Genomic DNA, 21454 nt, shown 5'->3' on the forward strand with positions numbered 1-21454 from the left:
CAGCTATCTTTTGTTGACTTTTGTTCGATACTACATTTGTCACTTATTCAAAAGCACTTTATACTTTCAAAATAGAGTTTGACGATCTGAGATTGACTGTAATTTTTTAGGATACCTCACTGCTAGAGCTGCGTTTGATGTTGTCGTCAGAGATGGAGGAAACACTCAAACATACAGAATGAATGTTGAACAACAGATCACTTTCGAAGAGTGTCCGTTCAAGGAGGTACTTATCTAAAATTTAAACAAAAAAAAACAAAAACCAATTGAATTTCAGTTCGATCGCGACCACTCCATGAAACTTCATGTGAAACGAATCAATGTCGTCTATAATGCTGATGAAGGAGTAGTTCGATATGGAGCTAAGAACTTTGCCACTCGATCTGTTGGCTCTGCACCTGCCGCTGCTCCATCTGGAGGACACTTCGATCGTCGTCAACACGGACAATCTCAACTTGCTTCCGAACGGCCCATCGAGATTCCAAGTCAACAAGAATCCATCAGCACTGATTCAGTTTGTGCGCCTGGAAGACATCAATGCACCCTTCCGAACATGAAGTGCCGAGTTGTCGAACCAGCATACCGTTGTGAATGTGAACCTGGATACCAAGCAGCTCACGACGCATCTTCTCATATCGGATGGATCTGTCAGGATCTTGATGAATGTCAACGAGGAGATCATAACTGTGACCAACATGCAAAATGTACCAATCGACCAGGATCCTTCAGTTGTCAATGTCTCCCAGGATATCAAGGAGATGGAAGATCTTGTATCCGAGAGCATCACGCAGCTCATCACGAACAACAACAACAACAACAGCAGAATCCAGGAGTCGGAGCAACATCTGAAGGACTCTGCACTGCTCACAATCAATGTCATCAATGGGGAGAATGTGTGTTCACTTCAGAGCATCCAACAGGAAGATGCAAGTGTCGTGGATGGTATGTTGGAGATGGAGTCAACCATTGTGGGCCACCAGATGAAAACAAGCCAAAACACAACGCCAATATCCCACAGAACAGAGGACAAGCGTGTGGAAATTATGTTTGTGATGTGAATGCTGAATGTATGCCTGAGCCAAGTGGAGGGGTGAGTTGACGTTCAAAAAGAATATGAAAGAATTCTTTCGATTTTCAGTCTGAATGTGTCTGCAAAGCAGGTTTCAATGGAAACGGTGTCACATGTGAGAGTCTTCTCGTTGACCATCATGCTCACTCATCTCATAACCGACATGAGCAACAACAACAAACTGGATCACTTGGTATGTGGAAACCTTTTTTTCATATACCCAGTTCTCACTTTTGTAGGAAAAGTGTGTCGCTCTCACGATGAATGTTCCGAACACGGAAGCTGTGCTTATCATCATTCACTCGGCTATTACCAATGTGCTTGCACTGAGCCTTACGTTGGAAACGGAGTCGACTGTACACTTCCAGGATCTTCCGCTTCAGGTAAACTACGATAGCTTCAAAGAACTCCCTTTCACCCACCACTATCTCCCATCCCTTCCCTTTCTATGCTTTTTCCCTTTATAGCATCCGAGCAGGGTTGTGACGTCACAAGAGATTGTTCTGAATTCGCTGACTGTGTCTATGAGCGAACATCCACTGGAGCCACATTCCGATGTGTCTGCCAGTCTGGATATACTGGCGATGGAAAATATTGCATGCAATCTCAGCTTGCTATCTCAGCTCTCTCACCAGCTGGTTAGTTATCCCTATTGTTCTTTTCCCTTCCCACTTCTCCCCCTTTCAGTCCCTCAATTACCAAGCCAACCAGCAGTTCAATCAACTGCTTCATGTAATCCAAATTGTGGACCAGATGCTCAATGTGTTTATGATGACTTTAACAGGTAAGTCTCGATGCTTTGACACTCTATTCCTCAACATTTTATGTTTAGACAATACCGATGTGAATGTTATGCTGCATTCGTTGGAGACGGTTACAATTGTGTCCCTCTTGCTAAACCAAACATGGTTCCTGCTCAACCGAAAACATGCGTTGAATCATCCGAATGTCACATCAACGGTCATTGTGTTATTGATGAAAACGGAGCTGGAGAATACATCTGTCAATGCCTCCCAGGATTCCGTGGGGATGGATTCTTAAATTGTCGTGGAGCTGATCAATGTAACCCATCAAATCCATCAGCCTGCCATCAAAATGCTCACTGTACCTATGATGAGATCTTGACTGCTCATGCATGTCGATGTGTGGAAGGATTCAAGGGAGATGGTGTAAACTGTGTACCGTATGCACCAGCGACAAATTGTAATTTGGAACCAAGAATCTGCCACGCAAACGCACAATGTGTGATGCACCACGATACCAACTCGTATGAATGTATCTGTAAGCCAGGATCTTCTGGAGATGGATACAAGTCATGTGAAGTCATGGGTAAAACAAAAAATCAAAAAGGATTTTTCAATAACAAATTATTTCAGATACCCCACGCTGCAACAACTGCTCTGTCAATGCTTACTGCGCTCAGAACCCAACAAGTGGTGGTTATCAATGCAAATGTAATGCAGGTTTCAATGGAAATGGATACATGTGTGTCTCAATGAGCTCCTGCCTTGATGATCGTTCTCTCTGTGACACAAATGCTGATTGTGTCCCTGGAGAAGCTGGTCACTATGTCTGTAACTGTCATTATGGGTATCATGGAGATGGAAAGACTTGTTCTCGTGAGTTTAATTCTCTAATTTCTCCGAAGAAAATACGATTTCAGCATACTTTTTCTCAATGGAAATCAGATCGAGGTCTACAAGAATCCTCGATCTGAAAACATTCCTTCTTTTTATCATATTTATCAGGTTTCTAAAATCATTGTGTTTGTCTTTCACTACCTTTGTTGGTATTCTTTCCCTACGCACACACATACGTACAAAACACCTTTTTGTTAGCTTTTTTGGGTTTTACTTGGGTTTTACTTGGGTTACCAAAAGTCAATGACATAGTTTAACGGTGAGAGTTTTCAGCGGACTCCTCTACTAGAAGCGACAAGCTTCTAGTCGCCCGTGGAATGGCCATATTCGAACGCTCAACAAACCCCGACGAGTACGGAAAACAATTGATTGTTATCCCACATCATATCCCAGTTGGCATTGATTTTGATTGTAAAAATGAGAAAATCGTGTGGAGTGACATGTCGGGACACTCGATCCGCACCGCTTCTATGAATGGAACTGAGCACAAATCGTTCATGCAAAAGGAGTTGAGTAGTCCGGAAGGAATAGCAGTTGATTGGTCATCGAGAAATGTTTATTACGCGGATTCGATGAATGATGAGATTGGAGTTGCTTCTCTCAATGGAAAGTTCAAGAAGTCTTTGGTTACTGAGGGACTCGTTAATCCACGTTCTGTGGTTCTTGATCTCTACGGCCGTCATCTTTATTATTCGGATTGGCATCGTGAGAATCCATACATTGGTCGAGTTGATATGGATGGAAAGAACAACAGAGTATTCTTGAACGAAGACGTCCATCTTCCAAATGGTCTCACTATTCTTCCAAACCGACGCGAACTCTGCTGGGTGGACGCTGGAAATCATCGTCTCTCGTGTGTCCAATTCAATGGAGCCAACCGCCGAACTGTGTTCAGCAGCCTTCAATATCCGTTCGGATTGACTCATGACGAAGAGCAGAAGTTCTATTGGACTGATTGGAAAGAGTGAGTTAGCTTATCCAGAAATGGTGCCCAGAACTTACATTCCATATTTCAGCAACCGCATCCACTCGGTCGGAATCTATGGTGAAGGATACCGTAGCTTCCAAATCTCTCTCGGTGGTTCTGGAAAAGTGTTTGGAATTCTCGCAGTGCCAAAAACTTGTGTCGGTCCAGCTACTCCATGCTCAGAAGACAACGGTGGATGTCAACATCTCTGCCTACCAGGACAAAACGGTGCCGTCTGCGAGTGTCCGGACAATGTCAAAGTGAAAGGATGCTAATAGAAGGGATCAATTGTTTTCTATTCCAATGACTGCTTATCTTTCCATTTTTCTTATTTATTTCTTTTGTACTACGGTGTACGCCCATTTTACTTACCATTCAAACTATAACTCCACATGTTTTCCATTTCCAAAAACTATGACTTACTTCCGTAAATCGTTCTCCATACCATGTTCTTTGTGACCCATTTTTACAGTTCTCTTCATCATCATCTTGTAATTTTGCTTAATTTCTGATAAAACTTCACTTTTCTCTTATTTGCTTCAGTCTATTCCTTCAGATCAAACTTCAAATTGTGACGGAAAACAGGAAAAGAGGTTGACTGTGGGGAGGGAGGGGCGGAGCTTCTGAAGCGGTGAGCACAAATCAGGGGCAAGTAGATCGTGATAAAAGCATGGTCGACAACGTGGTTGATAACAGAGAACTCATCATTCTTTCGAGGAAATGAGGTCCTGGAGCACGGTTCTGTTGGCTGTGCTGGCCACGTCAGCAACAGTATTCGGACATGATGCGGATCCGGAAATGAAGATGACTACGGTAAGTTTTGATGAAATAACGCTTAGAACATCTAAAAAATTGGATCTGGTGGCTGTTCCTAGTTGATTGGCTAGACTACCAGAGCTATTCATCTGAAATCTGATTGTTTTCACGTCGCAATTTTGCAGAAATTATAAGTTTTTAATTCTCTCATCAGTCACGACCCTTTCTACAAACTACGAAAATTCTATAGTTTCTCCGTTTCAGCCTCAAATCATCATGCGATGGGGATACCCTGCCATGATCTACGACGTCACTACAGAAGATGGATACATTTTGGAGCTGCACAGAATTCCTTATGGAAAGAGTGAGTGATTCAACTTCATTCCTTTTGAAAAATCATGTTATCCGATTTCAGCTAATGTGACCTGGCCAAACGGAAAGAAGCCAGTCATCTTTATGCAACACGGTTTGGAATGTGCATCTGACAACTGGGTAGTCAACCTTCCAAGTGAATCCGCTGCGTTCCTTTTCGCTGACGCTGGATATGATGTTTGGCTCGGGAACTTCCGTGGAAACACCTACGGAATGAAACACAAGACATTGAAACCATCTCACTCTGCTTTCTGGGATTGGTCATGGGATGAGATGCAAGAATACGACTTACCAGCTATGATTGAGAAGGCTCTTCAAGTTTCTGGACAGGATAGTTTGTACTACATGGGACACTCCCAAGGAACTCTCACCATGTTCAGCAGGCTTTCTAATGATAAAGTTGGATGGGGAAATAAGGTAAGCGTTGGCATCTAGTCTTTAATCTCATGCTGGTGAAATTTCAGATCAAGAAATTCTTCGCCCTTGCACCGGTCGGATCCGTCAAGCATATCAAGGGAGCGCTGAAATTCTTCGCTGACTACTTCTCCCTCGAATTCGACGGATGGTTCGATGTATTCGGATCAGGAGAATTCCTTCCAAACAACTGGATTATGAAGCTTGTTTCCGAATCTGTGTGTGCTGGACTCCAAGTTGAAGCTGATGTCTGTGATGATGTGATGTTCTTGATCGCTGGTCCAGAATCCAATCAAGTCAATGCGGTAAGAAACTTTTCTTTGTCAAACCTTCATTTCTCAGAAAACAAACATATTTCCATTTTCAGACCCGAGTTCCAATCTACGTTGCTCATACCCCCGCAGGAACTTCCACCCAAAACATCGTCCATTGGATCCAGATGGTCCGCCACGGAGGCACTCCATACTACGATTACGGAGAGAAGGGAAACAAGAAGCACTATGGACAAGGAAACGTTCCATCATACGATTTCACCAATGTCAACCGTCCAGTCTATTTGTATTGGGGAGATTCCGACTGGCTTGCCGACCCGACTGACGTCACTGATTTCCTGTTGACCCATTTGAATCCGGCCACTATTGTGGTATGTTTTTTTCTTATTTATTTTTGAAACATTCGTTAATTTTGAATCTGTTTCAGCAAAACAACAAGTTGATCGACTATAATCATCTTGACTTCATTTGGGGACTTCGTGCTCCAAAGGACATCTATGAGCCAATTATTGAGATTATCAGAAAAGATGTGCTCAATATATCCTAAGTATTGTAACGCATAACTTTCAAGTATTCTACTGCTTTATAACGCTGCCAACCATATCAGAATTGTGTCGCTGAACTCCCATTTTTTACTGTAAATAATTCATAAATTATGTTTTCATTGTCTGGAATTATTGTGTTTTGAAACAATGTTACAGGGTCTATTTCAACTTTATAAAACATTTATTTCTTTATACAAACAAATAATTCCTACTGTATCGAGTTATCATTTGTTGCGTACTGAGTATTCAGCAAACTTCATGATCTTTGTGTGATTCTGACGACTTTTCCGCGGGGTTTTAATTGATGTTATCAGGGTGTCAAGGATGACGAAAGTGATAAGGAGTCACACGGTTAGCACATTGCAATCGGTGACGGTAGAACTTCAGGAACTATTGGAAAGATGGAAAAGAGAATAGAGGGAAGTTTTGAAAGCTGTGTGAAATTTTAAAGACATATGGAGAAATTTGAGGGAACGATTGGATTTGGGATGCCATAAACTAACAGAAAAATACTCTCATCTTAACACTAGGAAGACTTTGCAAAACCCTGAACCAGTCTTGATCAGCCATATTTAAGTTTGGGGCAAGATTTCGACAAGTTATGACAAGGATATCAGTCATCAATTATTACATATATAGATGAAAATTCCCTTTGAAATTCCAGCACTTATATACATATCGGTTATCTCTTGAGAGTTGCCAAACTACAAGTAATCCGGGCGCGGGTACATTGTAGTGATACGTTATGTGTAGTCGAAGTCTCTTTATAAACGAGTCACCAGGAGATTCCGTTTGACATAACTTCTACTACAACCCAAACATGTCTGACAATTGTCACCACCTTGAAGGAAAAGTAGCAATCGTGACTGCAGCGACAAAAGGGTAAATAAGTGTATTCGATTTGTCTGCAACACGCACAAACCTGCTGATAAAACTACGGAAAAGTTTCATAGTTTTAAAGTTTTATAGAATAGGATCGACGATTTCTGAACTATTTTTGGAAGAGGGGACTTGGGTGGAAATTGGAAGTAGAAATCAGAAGCATGTGGGGAAGTGATATATTACTTGAAGATATAAGGATAGACTAAAGTTGTGGGAATAAGCTGGACTGATTGAAGACACAGATGATCAGAAGAAGCTAGTTGATTTGATAGTTTATATTCTCTCAAAAATTTTGAAACACTGAGTCTTGTTTCAGACTCTGTGGCTAAACTAGTAGATCTAATTGCAAAAAAAAAGTGGAAACTCAATTGTTTTAAGACAACTATGATAGGGCTAATCAGAGCGTTGTGAAATATATAGTCTTCAAATAAAAAACTGTTGGCTTCAGCTGTGGAAAAGAGGACCAGATGCAGAAAAGGAGGTTATTGGCTTTTGAAGAATTGTTTTTGGGAGACAGGGTTTACAAGAAGATTGTACTTAGTTGAAAAATGAAATTTGGAAAGGAAAAGAAGTTTGATAAAACAGCGTTGTTAGAATTTAGTATAAGGCAACAAGTTTTGTTACAGTATTGGTCTTGCTATTGCTGAAAGGCTGTTGGCTGAAGGAGCTTCGGTTGTGATTGGAAGTAGAAACCAGAAAAATGTTGATGAAGCAATCAAATACTTAAAGAAAAAGAATCTAACAAAGTTGCTGGAATCGCTGGACACATTGAGAATACTGACGATCAACAGAAGCTCGTTCACTTTGTTAGTTCCTTAATATCTCAAAGTTATCTTTCCTTCACTGAATTTACAGACCCTCCAAAAGTTTGGAAAGATCAATGTTCTTGTGAACAATCATGGCATCAACCTACGGTTCGGTCACATTTTGAAAGTGTCTGATCAAGTTTGGGATAAATTATTCGAAGTGAATGTGAAGGCTGGATTTCAAATGACAAAGCTAGTGGCTCCTCATATTGCAAAAGAAGGTGGAGGCTCGATTGTCTTTAATTCATCTTTATCTGCATACAAGAGTCAAGCTGGGATCGCTGCCTACGGTATCACAAAGACAGCTCTTATCGGGCTTACAAGAGCTTTGGCTATGGGATTGGCCAAAGATAACATCAGAGTTAATGGAATCGCTCCTGGACTTATCAAAACTGAAATGAGTCGACCGGTAAGCATTTTAAGCAACAAACGCAACCAATTTGTAGTTACAGTACTGGGAAGGTGGTGAAGAAATGGAGAAAGGGCTGATAGAATCTCAAGATATTGCACTCGGAAGACTGGGAGTACCAGAGGATTGTGCTGGAACAGTTGCCTACTTGGCATCTGAAGACTCGTCGTATATCACTGGCGAGACGATCATTATTACCGGAGGTGTTCAGGCTCGTCTCTAGTTTTGATGATCTATGTATATTACATATTGGAACATATTTATCTACATTACGTTATATTCAAATAAATCCGTTTGAGTTCTTTCTCTGAAAATTAATATTTTAAACTGAAAGTTTTACATTTTTCCTTCTTTAAAAAAACACAAGGTTTATTTATACCACCTGAACACTATTTTCCGCGCAAGAAGTGACTACATTCTAGCCAATTGAAAAGATGGGAATAGTGTAGTGACCTTATCATTCTCTTGCGATTCATGTATTTATATTTTCCCTTTTCTCTCTTTTTTCGTAATTCATGCTATTTTTTTCAAGCGTTCTTCTACTAACTTTTAAAATTCAGTTCTGATTCCAGAAAAAATGTCAAGCAATCAGTGTCGTCGATTTGAAGGAAAAGTGGCAATTGTGACTGCTGCAACAAAGGGGTAAGTATTATCAGTTCGTATTGATTGAATGTTGAAAAATTAAATATTGAAATGAAGTGATTTTTGATTTAGAGAAATAGAGCTCAAACATGCTCTAATAGACATTTTTCGTCCTTAGATTTCGGTAGAGCAAGTTTGCAGTAAGCAAACAAGTTTTATTTCAGTATTGGGCTCGCTATTGCTGAAAGATTGCTCGCTGAAGGAGCTTCGGTTGTGATTGGAAGTAGAAATCAGAAAAATGTGGATGAAGCAATCGAATACTTAAAGAAAAAGGGACTCACGAAAGTTGCAGGAATTGCTGGACACATTGCTAGTACTGATGATCAGCAGAAACTTGTTGACTTTGTAAGACTTATTTATTATCTGGAAACTGAGTTCATTTTGTTTCTAGACCCTCCAAAAGTTTGGTAAGATCAATGTCCTTGTGAACAACCATGGTATTAATCCAGCATTTGGTCACATTTTGGAAGTTTCTGATCAAGTTTGGGATAAGTTGTTCGAAGTGAATGTGAAGGCTGGATTCCAAATGACGAAGCTAGTCGCTCCTCATATTGCAAAAGAAGGAGGTGGAGCTATTGTATTCAACTCTTCGTATTCTGCGTATAAGAGTCCACCTGGTATCGCTGCCTACGGTATCACAAAGACAGCTCTTGTTGGGCTTACAAGAGCATTGGCTATGGGATTAGCCAAGGATAACATCAGAGTTAATGGAATTGCTCCTGGAGTAATCAAGACTAAAATGAGTCAAGTTGTAAGTGAGAAACTCACAAATCCAGTATGAATTTGAGTTTTTTAGCTCTGGGAAGGCAGTGAAGAATCAGAGAAAGAATTAACTGATGCTCAAGAAATTGCTCTTGGAAGGCTTGGGGTACCAGAGGATTGTGCTGGAACAGTTGCCTACTTGGCTTCTGAAGACTCTTCATATATCACGGGAGAGATGATCATCATTGCAGGAGGTGTTCAGGCTCGTCTCTAAATTTAATCCTCCGTTCCCTATATGTGTACTTTTAATTCCAATAAATCAGATTGCCGTTTGCTTTTTGAGTTGTTTTCTTGTTTGCTCATCAACCCTAAATTCATAATGAATGGTTTCGATTCGTTTCCGGTGTTAATCAACCGAAATAAAATCGGAAAATCGGAGAGATTTGACACTGTTTGCACTGACCGACCACCGGCGCCCAAATCCGCCTCGCTCTGACATTTGCACTGTCTACAGGGTGGGACGGCTTGCCATTCTCAATTCGACGAAATTCATTTGATGTGCCCAGATGCAACGAATCTTTCTATGTTGGCTTGCCATCGCCACGATTGCACATTCTGTGGCAGCGAAGAGGTTTATGAAGATGTTCGCAGATGCAGGGATTGGGATTCATTGTCCTTCTGGTAAGAATATTCTGAGTCTTTCTTTATTATTACAGTCTTTGATTTCCAGGAAACAAAGTGTATATCCATCCAATTAGTGGAGATCTACAACTTTGTAAGCAGCAGCTAGGTGTCTACAATGAAACGAGTTGTCCTGGTGGAACCGCCTGTGAACGGTTTCCAATATTGATCCCAGGTTTTCAAGTGAGTAACCGTTTCTCCACACTAGTTCACTCAAAATGTGATCATTTAGGACTATTGTTGTTGGTCTGAAAGTAATCCTGAATCTGAATCATCTTCTGAACTAGAAATTGTCCCTCCGATGTCAAAACGTAAGCCAGGTGTTACTGTAGAGCCAATAGACGAGGAAGAAAATGAGAAGATATTTCCGATAGATGAAGAAGAGGAAGATTTGAAAATTGAGGAAAAGAAATCGGTTAGGAAGAAAGTTGACGAAGAAGATGAAGATGACGAGGAGGATATTGATTGGGAGTTTGAGACAACTACAGTAAGACCAAGGAAGACGAAAAGTCGAAAAGTGACAGTTATGACGACAACAGAACCTCCTATGTTGGTTACAACTACTATCAAGTGAGTGATGCAGAATACGGTGGATATTAATACTGGGGGTTTTCAGAACTGCACCAGCATCTCGTCGTCCACAATGTAACGATCCAGAAAAAACTGTGTTAATTGATTATGGAAACCGGTTGAGAGATTGCTATTTTACAGTGAGTTCAAGGAATTTCCTGGTACTTTGATTACCACTTTCTCAATTTCCAGCAATGTCTCCGTGGTTTCAAGTGTGAATTCAACCGTGAAATCCGAAGATTTATCTGTTGTGGAAGTGAAATTGATGTGCCTCCTGCTGGCCTTCCGCGTATTCCTGAGCCATCGCCAGTCCTCAAAAAACGTCCTTTCCGGCCAAACCGCCCGTTTGGAAGACTGAATGATGGTGAAGATGAAGAAGGAGACGTTGATGGAGAAGGTCGTGGACCACGAAATCCAATCGTTCCTTTCATTCAAACTAGTTCGTTTCAAGGACCAATCGGACCTCCGAAAGTGGAACCTATGATTGAAAATAATAATATAGACTCAACTGCTATTCCAAGCCCCAACAAGAAAAACAAATATGATGAAGACGATGATTATGAAGATGGAAATGGAAATGGTTGTGGAGGGAATGGATGCACGTATGGAAGAGGGAGAGGTGGAAACTCTAATCAGAATTCTGGCGGAGGATGTGAGATGAATTGTAGAAGGAACGGAGGTGGAAACAGTGATGGTTGTGGGTCGAGTTGCAGAAGAGGAAATGGAAATGGAAATAACCGAGGCAATGGGAACAGTCAAGAGTGTGGAAACGGAGGATGCCCATGGAATGGAAATAATAATAATAATAATGGAAACCGTCCGAGAAGACCTAGACCCGATACTGACTACGAGGAGAATGAGAATGGATGTGAAGCAGATTTGAGTGGAATGAATGGAAATAATAACAACAATAATAATGGACCAGTACCGCCAATTCCTGAGCCACGCCCATTGTGCAAGGGGCTGAAATTTAAGAAAACTGGGAATGGTGGAGGCAATGGAAACTCTAGTGGAAACGGAAATGGAAATGGAAACAATAGAAATAGTGGGCCTCCTCCTCGAAATAATGGAAAAGGAAACGGAAACAGTAGCGGTAACGGAAGACCGATGAGACCACCACAATCATCTGGATCCGGATCGAGCAGACGGAATGGTCCACCACCATCACCACCGAGAAATGGAGGAAATCAGAATAGAGGGAGTGGAGGAAGTCGGAAGAGTGGAAATAACAATAATTTCAATGGAAACGGAGATGGAGGCTATGGCGGTTATGGTGGCAATGGAAATGGTAATGACGACTGTGATTCAGAGAATCGGTGTGGTGGACAAGGAGGGTTTGGAAATGAGAATCAGAGGTTTAGTAGTAGAAAACGTAAGTTTTGAGTTTTATGGAATTTAATAGAACCCTTTATCGTTGAGAAGTACATACTGACCAGGAGAAAGCAACTAGAATTAGAAAAATGTTTGAAACGTTTGTGTAGTGTTATTTGATAGTTTTATTGGTCATTTGTGAAAGAGTCTTAATTGTCCGTAAAACGGAAACCGATTTTTTTGAAAAAACCCGACATAGATGGACATTGAAAGAGTCCACAGAAGTCAGGGCATCTGACCCTGCGTTTTCTTACAATGATGTGGTCTGGAAACCAAAATGAGAATCCAGGAGAACGACAGATAAAAACTTCTACCCCAACTTTTATGAACAACCACTCAAAGTCTACGATCACCAAAACATAATTTTTCCTCCCTTCCATTCAAAAGATGTAATTATGACAAGTGTTTCCTCTTGATATATGTATGCATTTTTTCGCATTACATCTAGCTTCCTTGTTCCGATGATATGTATTTTCTTCACCACTTCTCACGGTTTTTCTAAATTTTCAGAACCTCCTCCTCCTCCTTCTTCAAAATCCTCTTCTAATAACAATAATGGCGACAGAAAGGTACCACGTTCCGTTCCCTTCTTTCCTCCTCCTTCTTCTAGTGAGTATGAATTCTTTATTCTGAATTTTTTCTTGATTAATTAGAATCAATGCTCATCATTTCGAATTTCAGCCTCCAATTGTCCCGAAGGTGCAGAATATCTAGATGGATTCAACGCGCCAAAATGTCTACCTCCAGGAATTGATTCGTGTCCAATGAGTCATAAAAAGTAGGGAAAATATGCAAAAGAAAGTTTAAATTTATTCAAATTACTTTTTTAGATGTCGTTATTCAACACGGTTTGGTCATCATGTCTGCTGTAATTCCCAATAAAACAACGCCTCTAAAATAACCAAAAGACACCTTCAACATTCCGGCAAATCAGAGTTCTATGTTAATTTTTTTCCTTCTTTTTTATATAAGAATTCTGTTGTAAAATGACACAAAAAATGAGAATATTGTCGTTTCAATCAAAGTGTTCTTCTAAATAAAATAGTCTAATTACGTGCGTTGTTTCAATTTGTTCCCTCCGATTGTCATTCTCCTTGTTCTGTTCATTCAAACGCATTAGAGGAATCCATTAGAGGGAGAATCCCACCCATCTTTGAGAACATCTTCTTCGTTCACTAATCCTTCTGTTCTTCACTTAATCTCTCAATATTTCTAGTTTGATTGGATTAAAATCAATCAATGAAACAGTTTCAAGCTGTTTCGAGATTTTCTAAAAAAAAAAACCGGTTTTTTTCTTATTTTGAATTGAAGATGGTGAGCTGGGCCTCATTGAAATCTGGAGTTTTCAACTCAAAAATCAGATCTTATTATTTTGATAGTTTTATTAGTTTTAAATAAAAATTATCTAGATCAGAGAAGTCAGACACTCGAGCTTCTCAGCCCTCTCTTCGTTACCTCAATTCAAAATCTGACTTTCTATTTGAAAGTTGTTAACTACAATAATATTGTACAAATCTAGAGCCAAATTTTTGTAATGAATCAGTTTTTGATATACTTCATAGTTCGAGAAATTAAGAGTTCATACCTTCACCACCGTGTTATCCTCATTTAATTCCTGTAGCTAACATTTGTACACCAATATCTCAGAAAATAGAAAAGATATCAAAACTTTGTTAACCACAAAAATGTTGTGCTAGTCTAGAGCTTCATTTTTGCAATAGAAGATATTTTGGTAAACTTGCTAGTTTTCGAGATATCCCTGTTTTCCGGCTAGTACCGTCTAGAGCAGAGAAGTCAGACACTCTAGCTTATTCGCGCTCTACCCCTCTTTTCGAGTTTTTACAGGAAGAAAACATTTATGAACTAAAAAAAGATCATTCGAGATTCGGCTAAATACTAAAAAGCTAAAAAGTCAAACTTTGAACTCGCCGAAAACGTTCTCATAGAACTTCAAATCAACGCGATTCAGTGATCACTAAGGAACCGAAGACAGCGCCCAGATTATTTTCGAACAAAAAGCTGAGAAAACTGAGAAAACTATGTTACACTAAAAAAGAGATTCCTGATCTCCAAGGTCTTAGACTTAGACAATCCTCCTCTGACTAGTGTAACGGTTTTATCTTGAACTAACAGAGAAGAAAATTCAATTTCAAAAAATATTCAGAAAATAGTACAACGATCAAAAAGTCACGGATATCAACAAGCCTTCTCCTTCTTATTTTCTCGGAATATCCGAAACCGATTCTTTTTCCTCCTGTCTATTGAGGTCACATCGTTGTCTAAGTCTCTCCGATCTCTGCACTATCTCTTCAGAAGCATCTCGCCTCAGTTCTTCCCAAATCTCGACGCCTTTTGCCTCCTTTTTCGGATGTAGATTCGCAACGTTTCTTTTCTTTCTAGCTTTTCCTCACTTTCCATCCAAAACTTTCTCCGTCTATCAACACCCACCTATATCAACTATCCCTTTCTATTTTTTTCACTTCCATTGACCGTGAGGACAAGATTGGCAATCTACGGTTGCCAACCACAGTTTTCATCTCTGCCAAACATCGTCCATATTCTACTATCCCCCCTTCTCTATTCCCTTTTTTCTCAAAAACCGCTTCGAAGCCTTTTTGTGATGAAGAGAGAGAAGGGGGAGATGTATAAGCCGTGCTTGCCTCATCCCTCGTTTCACTTTCCACCCACACTTCACCCAACCACTTTCTTACCACAGGTCTTTTTTTGCCACTCTTCTAAATACTTCACCTTTTTCCTTCTATTCAAGTTTAGCTTTATTTCTCGATCATTAAGTCTATAACAAATATTACAGGCGATGAACCTACTACAGGTCCTGCTATCCTCGTCACTAGTATTAATTATAGAATGTCAAGTGAGCCATTTTCACTTCGAAATACAGTAACCTCTCTTCTCAGCTTTCAGGTTGCCCCAATTGTGCATCCAGCCCTTTTAGAAGGTCCACAGAATGAAGTAGTGCCCTCTCTGATATTCCCCTCCAATAGAGTTGGTGCTAAAAATCGACTGAGATCTAGAGTTTTCAGAGATGCTTCCTCACAAGGTAAGTATATTTTCCATGATCGATAAAATAAATACACAGAAATAAATAAAGAAAAGTTACTAATGTTAAGGGTCTCATAAAAGAAACAATTTACCATAAGTGCTGACTTGATGACCATCATGAATCATGATCAGCAAAACAAGCTGTGTTAGGGGAAAAGTAATTACTTTCTCCGAGTGTTTCAATGAATCATATTTTTGTTGGATGGTTAATCAGAACCTGTATGATAATAATATTAGAGAGGACGGTTTCAAAATCTGGAAACAGTAAACTTCGAGTTAGTATAACTGAGCCAAAGAGAGTCAGAAAGGATTCAATTTATAAATTAATCTATAGATTAGCAGTGTAGAGGAAACCTAGACCTTTGATTTTATTATGAACGGTGATTTTATAGCTTTTCTAGTTTAAGACTTATCACGGTTTTAGCTTTTCGAGATGGAGAAAAGAGACGCAGAGAAGTCAAACAGTCTAGCTTCTCCGCGCTCTCTCATTCTTTCAAACTCGATCACTTTACTTTGGAAGCACATATTTTAAAAACCAGAAGACCTAATTAAGAACTTTTCATGAGAAATTGGTTTCGGTTTCCCATCAATATCACTGGGCACACTCTTGATCTCACGCATCCAAGAATCATAGATATTTCTACCTTCAGGTTATAAAGGTCTCGTCGACAGCCCTCGATTATTCCGTGCTTCTGGAAGATTTCACAAGAGAGTTCAGTCAGCAACCACACATGACATCCAGAGTGTTCCATTACCTCAAGGTAATCAGTTTTTTCAAAAGATTTCTTTTTCACTTTGCTAATTCCAGACACCCTCCAAATAGTATCATACAAGTACGATGCCGAGAAACATAACGAGAAGAAAATGTCAGACAATGATGTCATCACGAATGAAGAAGCCGAAGATGTGAGTGAAAGAGAAAATGAGAAAATGATGATTGATGATCGTTATGATTAGTGATAATTTATCGTGTCGTTCCAGCATGCGCGTGGCATTGAGAGAACAACCATGTCGGTGAAACCAAGAGAAGATGAGACGACGAGGACGGCGCCGATGACAACGACAACGCAAATGCCAGAGCATAATTCGATCAATGTGAGTTTTTTAACTTCAAAGTTTGAAGGCGAGCTTGAAACTAGAACAAGGAATTACTTTCTCTAAAACTGAACTATCATTTATCGTCAGCATTCTTATTTCTAGTCAAAGTTTGATCTTGCTGGAAACTGTATTCATTTAATTCTCTTTTTCCAGGAAATAAAAGAAAACAGCATCCAACCAGTCCGACCAAAAACATTCTCCCAAACTGTAACTGCCAACGGAGCACCGCCGTCTCTCATCAATCCAAACTCTCAGGTATCACTCAACCCCTTCCTTTAATACTCTCTTACTTCATTCCAGCTCCCTCCACAACCACAACCTCCGTTCGTCTTCACTCCACAACCTCCAATCTCTCCTCCAACATTCACAATGCCTTCTCTAGTTCCTCAAACCATCCAACAACTTCCTTCATCTCTTCCACAGCAGGGAATCCCTCCACAACAGCCTCCGCCAGCATTCCCGCAAGCTTCTCAGATGGGTATTAACCCAGTTGGAGTTCCACATCAGCCATCGAATGCTCTCGTGGCTGGAGTCCCGAATTTCAATCAACCACAGCAACCGGTTACGTTGACTCCTCTAGGAACGAATCCAACTCCAGCGGTAAGATTTCCTTCTGACACACAAGTTCTTATTCTGGATTACAGATCGGAGGACTGCCACAACCAAATCAAGTGAACCCGAACGGCTTACCCCAACAACCACCACAACCACCACAATCTGCTCTATCCCAAAATCGAAATGGAGAGAAACAGGACACTCACGAGCAACTTGGATGCGGATGGGATTGGCTCACGAACTCTTGTAAAGACGTCTTCGCTCTGAATTGGTGCGGAAAATGTCACGACTTTGGAAATATTTTCCTGCATGATTGTAAATGTGTAGCCCCTCTAATCCCTCTCCCAACAACAGTACGCCCATCTCAACAACCACCCCAGCCACCACCGGCTCCACAAAGACATCCTTTGTTCTTCTGGCTCATTTAAGTACTTAATTTATGGACTTTTATTCCTCACTAAGTATTTTCATTTAACATCAAAACTGATATTCGACTCGATCTCCTCTGGTTTTGTAATTCTCTCTTCCCCATGTTTTATTTGTTTGGAACTCTGGAATGTTTTCGAAAAAAACAAGAAGCAATATTCAAAAAAAATTGTATTTATTAATAACAAAATCTATAAATCTATACTGATGTTTCAGCTTCCTTATGATTCTTCGTCAAATCTCTGCTATACAAATGCCAACGTTCCAAATCTTCTAGAAGATGCTCCGCCTTTTCAGTCAAAATTTCTCGGTACTCCTCCACATTTTCTGTGTCAGTTGAGTATGACAGCTTGGTCTAGAATTCAAATTTTTTAAATTCAGGCACCTTGAATCATTCAACTATTATACCTGTGCAATAGGGCCATACATTGGCATCATGATAAGACCACCAGTGACAAAGTAGTGACGATAAGACTCTTTCAACTGAAAATTAAGCAGGTTGTTGTTGTAGACATAAGTGCAAAAATAGTCACCTGTTCGATGGTATATGGAACTTCCCGGTCTCCTAGAGCCTCGAGGAAGTACTCATAGAACTGATCTACGAGTCGTTCCCAATGAGCCTGTCGGTCACCGCCAGAGAGGGTTGAGAGGAAGAGACGGACCAGGTCTTCAGCTGGGTTTCCCATGTGGATGAGCTGAAATTATCTTGTTTTTTTTTTAATTCAAAAGAGGTACCTTGTCTTTTATTTATTTTATTTGTTAGAAAAGTGGGACATATTCTCACCTGGTAATCGATAATCTTGCTGACTGAGTATTTTCCATCATCCTCTTCTTTCCACAAAATATTTGCTGCCCACAAGTCACCATGCACCAGGACGTCGCGTTCAATGCCTAAAATCAAACTTTTTTCTTATCTTTTCAATTGAAAAATGATCAACAACACAGGCAAGACTCTAGTGATTAGAAACCGGTACTCCATGAACTAAGGGAGTCAACTCACCAATATACTTGTTGAGATGACAAGCAAGCTCGAAATTAACAACATCTAAGCCGAAAGCCTCGACTTTATTGGCTCTTTCAGTTAGTCTCTCCGGGTTGATATCACGAGTTTGCGCGTAAATATTCTTCATTCCATCATCATTCATCATGCTTCCCATGAGTTGCTTGAAATCGAATCCATGGATACTTTGTTTTTCTTCATCGGTCAAGTGAAGGCTTTCCGCTTGAAGTGTAGCGAGGGATCTCAATACCTGTAATGGAAAATTAAAAATGGTTCGGAATCAAATTCCTGAAAATCTTACTGGATGCAACTCATGTGGCTTGGCATTTGCATACAGATGTCTGATGGTCACATCACTGACAAACTCCATTCCCAAGAATCCCTTCGTTTTATTGTTCTCATCGAATTTCTTCGAGAAATAGATTTTTGGGCTCAGCATTACATCATTCTTGTTCCATTTCTCCGTAATTTTATAAAGATTCACTTCACGATTATGCAATTGTTGAGCCTCTGTCTCGAACATTGCCCACAATGCGGCTTCATGCTCGGGAGAGAGAGCATTTGGGCTCTTAGCTTTCATTGTCTCAACAAGTCCGTGGACATGCATGCAGGATGTGATTTTCAAGACGAACTTGGATGGTAGATGATCATCCGTGACAGTCCAATCAGGTTCAACAAGGATCACGCGGCTCATGAAGCCCTGAATAAAGTTATTGGTCAGAAAATACAGGAGACAAAAAACAGAGGATCTCAACTTGAAATCCCCACAAACGTTAACTTACATTGCCATCTCCAACTACAGTATACTTGGTATTCTCTCCAAGTCTTGCTTTTGTATTCATTTGTTCTCCAATCACTTCTTGAACATCTTCCAACACGACATGAGTACTAAACAATCCATCTCCATTGTCCAGAATTGTAGTCTTCTTTTCAACAGTCATTCTTGTTTCTTCGATCTGATCAAAACTGACTCAAAATTCACAATGTTGATTATATATTGAAGAGCACTCCGTGGTTTCTGCCTCTTCTTTCACTCACTTCTTATCAGAGCACAAAAAAAATGACAGGCGGGTTTACGGATGGAAAGAGGCAAAATTTAGTGTGAAAAGGAGGTCATAAGTTCGATGACGATCACGTGTTGACTAGAGAAATGTATGGATCTTCGAGGAAAGAGTTAATGGCTTTGTGGCCAGTGTGAGGAATGAAACTCAATTTGTACGATTTCTATGACTTGATAGATCAAGGTTTCGCCTCGCAGAACAAGGTTTTGTTATTGTCCATCACCTCCCATTCGTAATCCGTTTTGGGGAAAACTAGAAATGAAACTAGAACTTACTCTGACTAACACGTGGTCTTTAGATTAATCCGAACACCTCCTGTAACCATAATAAACAGTGGCTGTAACAAAGATCAAATCTTGTCTGAACATCTGGCGCACCTTTGGCGCTTATCATGTTCAAACTACTACTCTTTACATTTTATCGCAATATTGACATAAGAAGATGAATGAACTTTAAGAATCGTCCTCTACAAACTACAGAACAGAAACCATAAGCGAAGAATGCAGCGATAGTTTTAAAATGTTGTTTCTGCTCCTTCTTCTTGCCATTTCTTGATTGTGTCCCTGCTATACAAATGCCAATGTTCCATATCTTCCAGAATAATTTCTGCCTTCTCGGTGAGAATATTCCGGCATTCCTCGATTTTTTTCGGGTCTGTTATCTCGGCAAGTTTGACCTGAAAATTCAAATAGAAGTTTGATTCAAAAGTTAACACAACAGCAAGGAACCTTAGCAATCGGACCAAGCATTGGTAACATAAGAAGACTTCCAGTGACGAAGTAGAAACGATAGGATTCTTTCAGCTGGAATTATCGATTTCTATTTGTAATCCAATGAACTCATAGTCAGATACCTGCTCAAGAGTATACGGAACATTTTTATCTTTGACTGCTTCTAGAAAATATTCATAGAATTGCTCTACAAGTTTCTCCCAATAAGCTCTTCTATCAGATCCTGAAAGTGTTGAAGTGAAGAGACGAACAAGATCTTGGGCTGGATTTCCCAATTGAATGGACTAAAAACTGTCAGATTACAATGTTTTATGGGAGAATACTCACTTGGTAATCGATAATTTTATTCACTTCAAGCTCTCCATCCTCTTTTTCAGTCCACATAATGTTAGCTGACCATAAATCTCCATGGACCAGAACATCTTGTTTGATTCCTGAACCGATTTAATGAAATTCCCTTTCATAATTTCAATGGCCAACTTACCAAGATACTTGTTCAAGTTTTTAACCATATCAAAGTTCACCAACTCCAAACCAAATGCATCAACTCTGTTAGCTGTCTCAGATAGTTCCTCCGGATTTATTTCTCTAGCTTGATCGAATATTCCTTTGAGCCCACTAGCACTAAACATTTTTCCAACAATCTTCTCCAAATCATATCCAGTTACACTTTCCTGTTCATCCTCGTTCAACTTCAATCCTTCTGCTTGGAAAATTGCAAGAGCTTTTAAAACCTGAGCATTACAACTTAGAATTTGGCTTGAAAAATTATACGTACCGCATGCAACTCATAAGGTTTCAAGTTGATATACAAATGTCTCGTGATCGCGTTCTCTACAAACTCCATTCCGAAGAATCCTTTCGTTTGGTTCTCAGAATCAAACTTCTTGGAAAAGTAAACTTTTGGACTCAACAACAAGTTATCGATATCCCATTTACCAAATATCTCATAAAGATTCACTTCTCGATTATGAAGACCTTGAGCTTCGTACTCAAAGATTGACCACAACGCGGATTCTCTTTTATCCGGAAGATTCATTTGATCCAAAACATTCAGCACATGCATACATGAAGTGATTTTCAGAACGAATCGTTTTGGGAGGTGCTCATCAGAAACTGTCCAATCTGGGTCTACGAGGACCACACGGCTCATGAATCCCTGAATTCGAAAGTTGTTATTTCTGATAAAAATGTGAAAACTAACATTTCCATCTCCAACAATTGTATATTTAGTACCTGGTCCAAGTTGCGCATTCGTCTTCATTTGATCTCTAATCACTTCTTGCAAATCTTCCAAATAAACATGAGTATTGAATAGTCCATCTCCATTTTTGAATAGAGGAGATCCTTCTTCAGTCATTCCGCAACACTATAGAATATGTATAGTCACTGAAAAAATTATGCTTATTGACTTTTTAAATAGCA

The 21454-nt window shown here is 39.9% G+C and overlaps 7 protein-coding genes across 7 annotated transcripts; 5 read left to right on the forward strand and 2 right to left on the reverse strand.

Moving 5' to 3' along the window:
• Positions 1 to 4396: 4396 nt before the first annotated feature.
• Positions 4397 to 6037, forward strand: GCK72_017638 (uncharacterized protein; the record flags this gene model as incomplete). Its single annotated transcript, XM_003112481.2, has 6 exons — positions 4397 to 4489; positions 4697 to 4796; positions 4848 to 5221; positions 5269 to 5523; positions 5586 to 5861; positions 5918 to 6037. The coding sequence occupies 6 exons, from the start codon at positions 4397 to 4399 to the stop codon at positions 6035 to 6037; spliced, it is 1218 nt and encodes a 405-aa protein (XP_003112529.1).
• Positions 6038 to 6855: 818 nt separating this feature from the next.
• On the forward strand, positions 6856 to 8355 carry GCK72_017639 (uncharacterized protein; the record flags this gene model as incomplete). The annotated part of the gene is made up of 5 exons (XM_053732181.1): positions 6856 to 6917; positions 7544 to 7602; positions 7647 to 7723; positions 7773 to 8132; positions 8176 to 8355. The coding sequence occupies 5 exons, from the start codon at positions 6856 to 6858 to the stop codon at positions 8353 to 8355; spliced, it is 738 nt and encodes a 245-aa protein (XP_053581094.1).
• Positions 8356 to 8709: 354 nt separating this feature from the next.
• Positions 8710 to 9750, forward strand: GCK72_017640 (uncharacterized protein; the record flags this gene model as incomplete). The annotated part of the gene is made up of 4 exons (XM_003112662.2): positions 8710 to 8774; positions 8939 to 9119; positions 9166 to 9525; positions 9571 to 9750. 4 exons carry the CDS (start codon positions 8710 to 8712, stop codon positions 9748 to 9750), a joined length of 786 nt encoding a protein of 261 aa, XP_003112710.2.
• Positions 9751 to 10042: 292 nt separating this feature from the next.
• GCK72_017641 (uncharacterized protein) lies at positions 10043 to 12980 on the forward strand (the record flags this gene model as incomplete). The annotated part of the gene is made up of 7 exons (XM_053732182.1): positions 10043 to 10157; positions 10207 to 10340; positions 10390 to 10727; positions 10774 to 10867; positions 10920 to 12099; positions 12780 to 12876; positions 12929 to 12980. 7 exons carry the CDS (start codon positions 10043 to 10045, stop codon positions 12978 to 12980), a joined length of 2010 nt encoding a protein of 669 aa, XP_053581095.1.
• Positions 12981 to 14913: 1933 nt separating this feature from the next.
• On the forward strand, positions 14914 to 17239 carry GCK72_017642 (uncharacterized protein; the record flags this gene model as incomplete). Its single annotated transcript, XM_053732183.1, has 8 exons — positions 14914 to 14970; positions 15021 to 15156; positions 15809 to 15919; positions 15967 to 16064; positions 16140 to 16253; positions 16410 to 16511; positions 16557 to 16856; positions 16901 to 17239. The coding sequence occupies 8 exons, from the start codon at positions 14914 to 14916 to the stop codon at positions 17237 to 17239; spliced, it is 1257 nt and encodes a 418-aa protein (XP_053581096.1).
• Positions 17240 to 17436: 197 nt separating this feature from the next.
• On the reverse strand, positions 17437 to 19178 carry GCK72_017643 (uncharacterized protein; the record flags this gene model as incomplete). The annotated part of the gene is made up of 7 exons (XM_003112543.2): positions 17437 to 17592; positions 17646 to 17720; positions 17771 to 17932; positions 18022 to 18128; positions 18238 to 18487; positions 18539 to 18937; positions 19020 to 19178. 7 exons carry the CDS (start codon positions 19176 to 19178, stop codon positions 17437 to 17439), a joined length of 1308 nt encoding a protein of 435 aa, XP_003112591.2.
• A 634-nt stretch (positions 19179 to 19812) lies between these two features.
• Positions 19813 to 21389, reverse strand: GCK72_017644 (uncharacterized protein; the record flags this gene model as incomplete). The annotated part of the gene is made up of 7 exons (XM_003112519.2): positions 19813 to 19974; positions 20027 to 20101; positions 20152 to 20313; positions 20357 to 20463; positions 20514 to 20763; positions 20808 to 21188; positions 21234 to 21389. The coding sequence occupies 7 exons, from the start codon at positions 21387 to 21389 to the stop codon at positions 19813 to 19815; spliced, it is 1293 nt and encodes a 430-aa protein (XP_003112567.2).
• Between the last annotated feature and the right edge of the window lie 65 nt (positions 21390 to 21454).

Source organism: Caenorhabditis remanei, chromosome V, assembly GCF_010183535.1.
Source record: "Caenorhabditis remanei strain PX506 chromosome V, whole genome shotgun sequence".
NCBI lineage: Eukaryota > Metazoa > Nematoda > Chromadorea > Rhabditida > Rhabditidae > Caenorhabditis > Caenorhabditis remanei.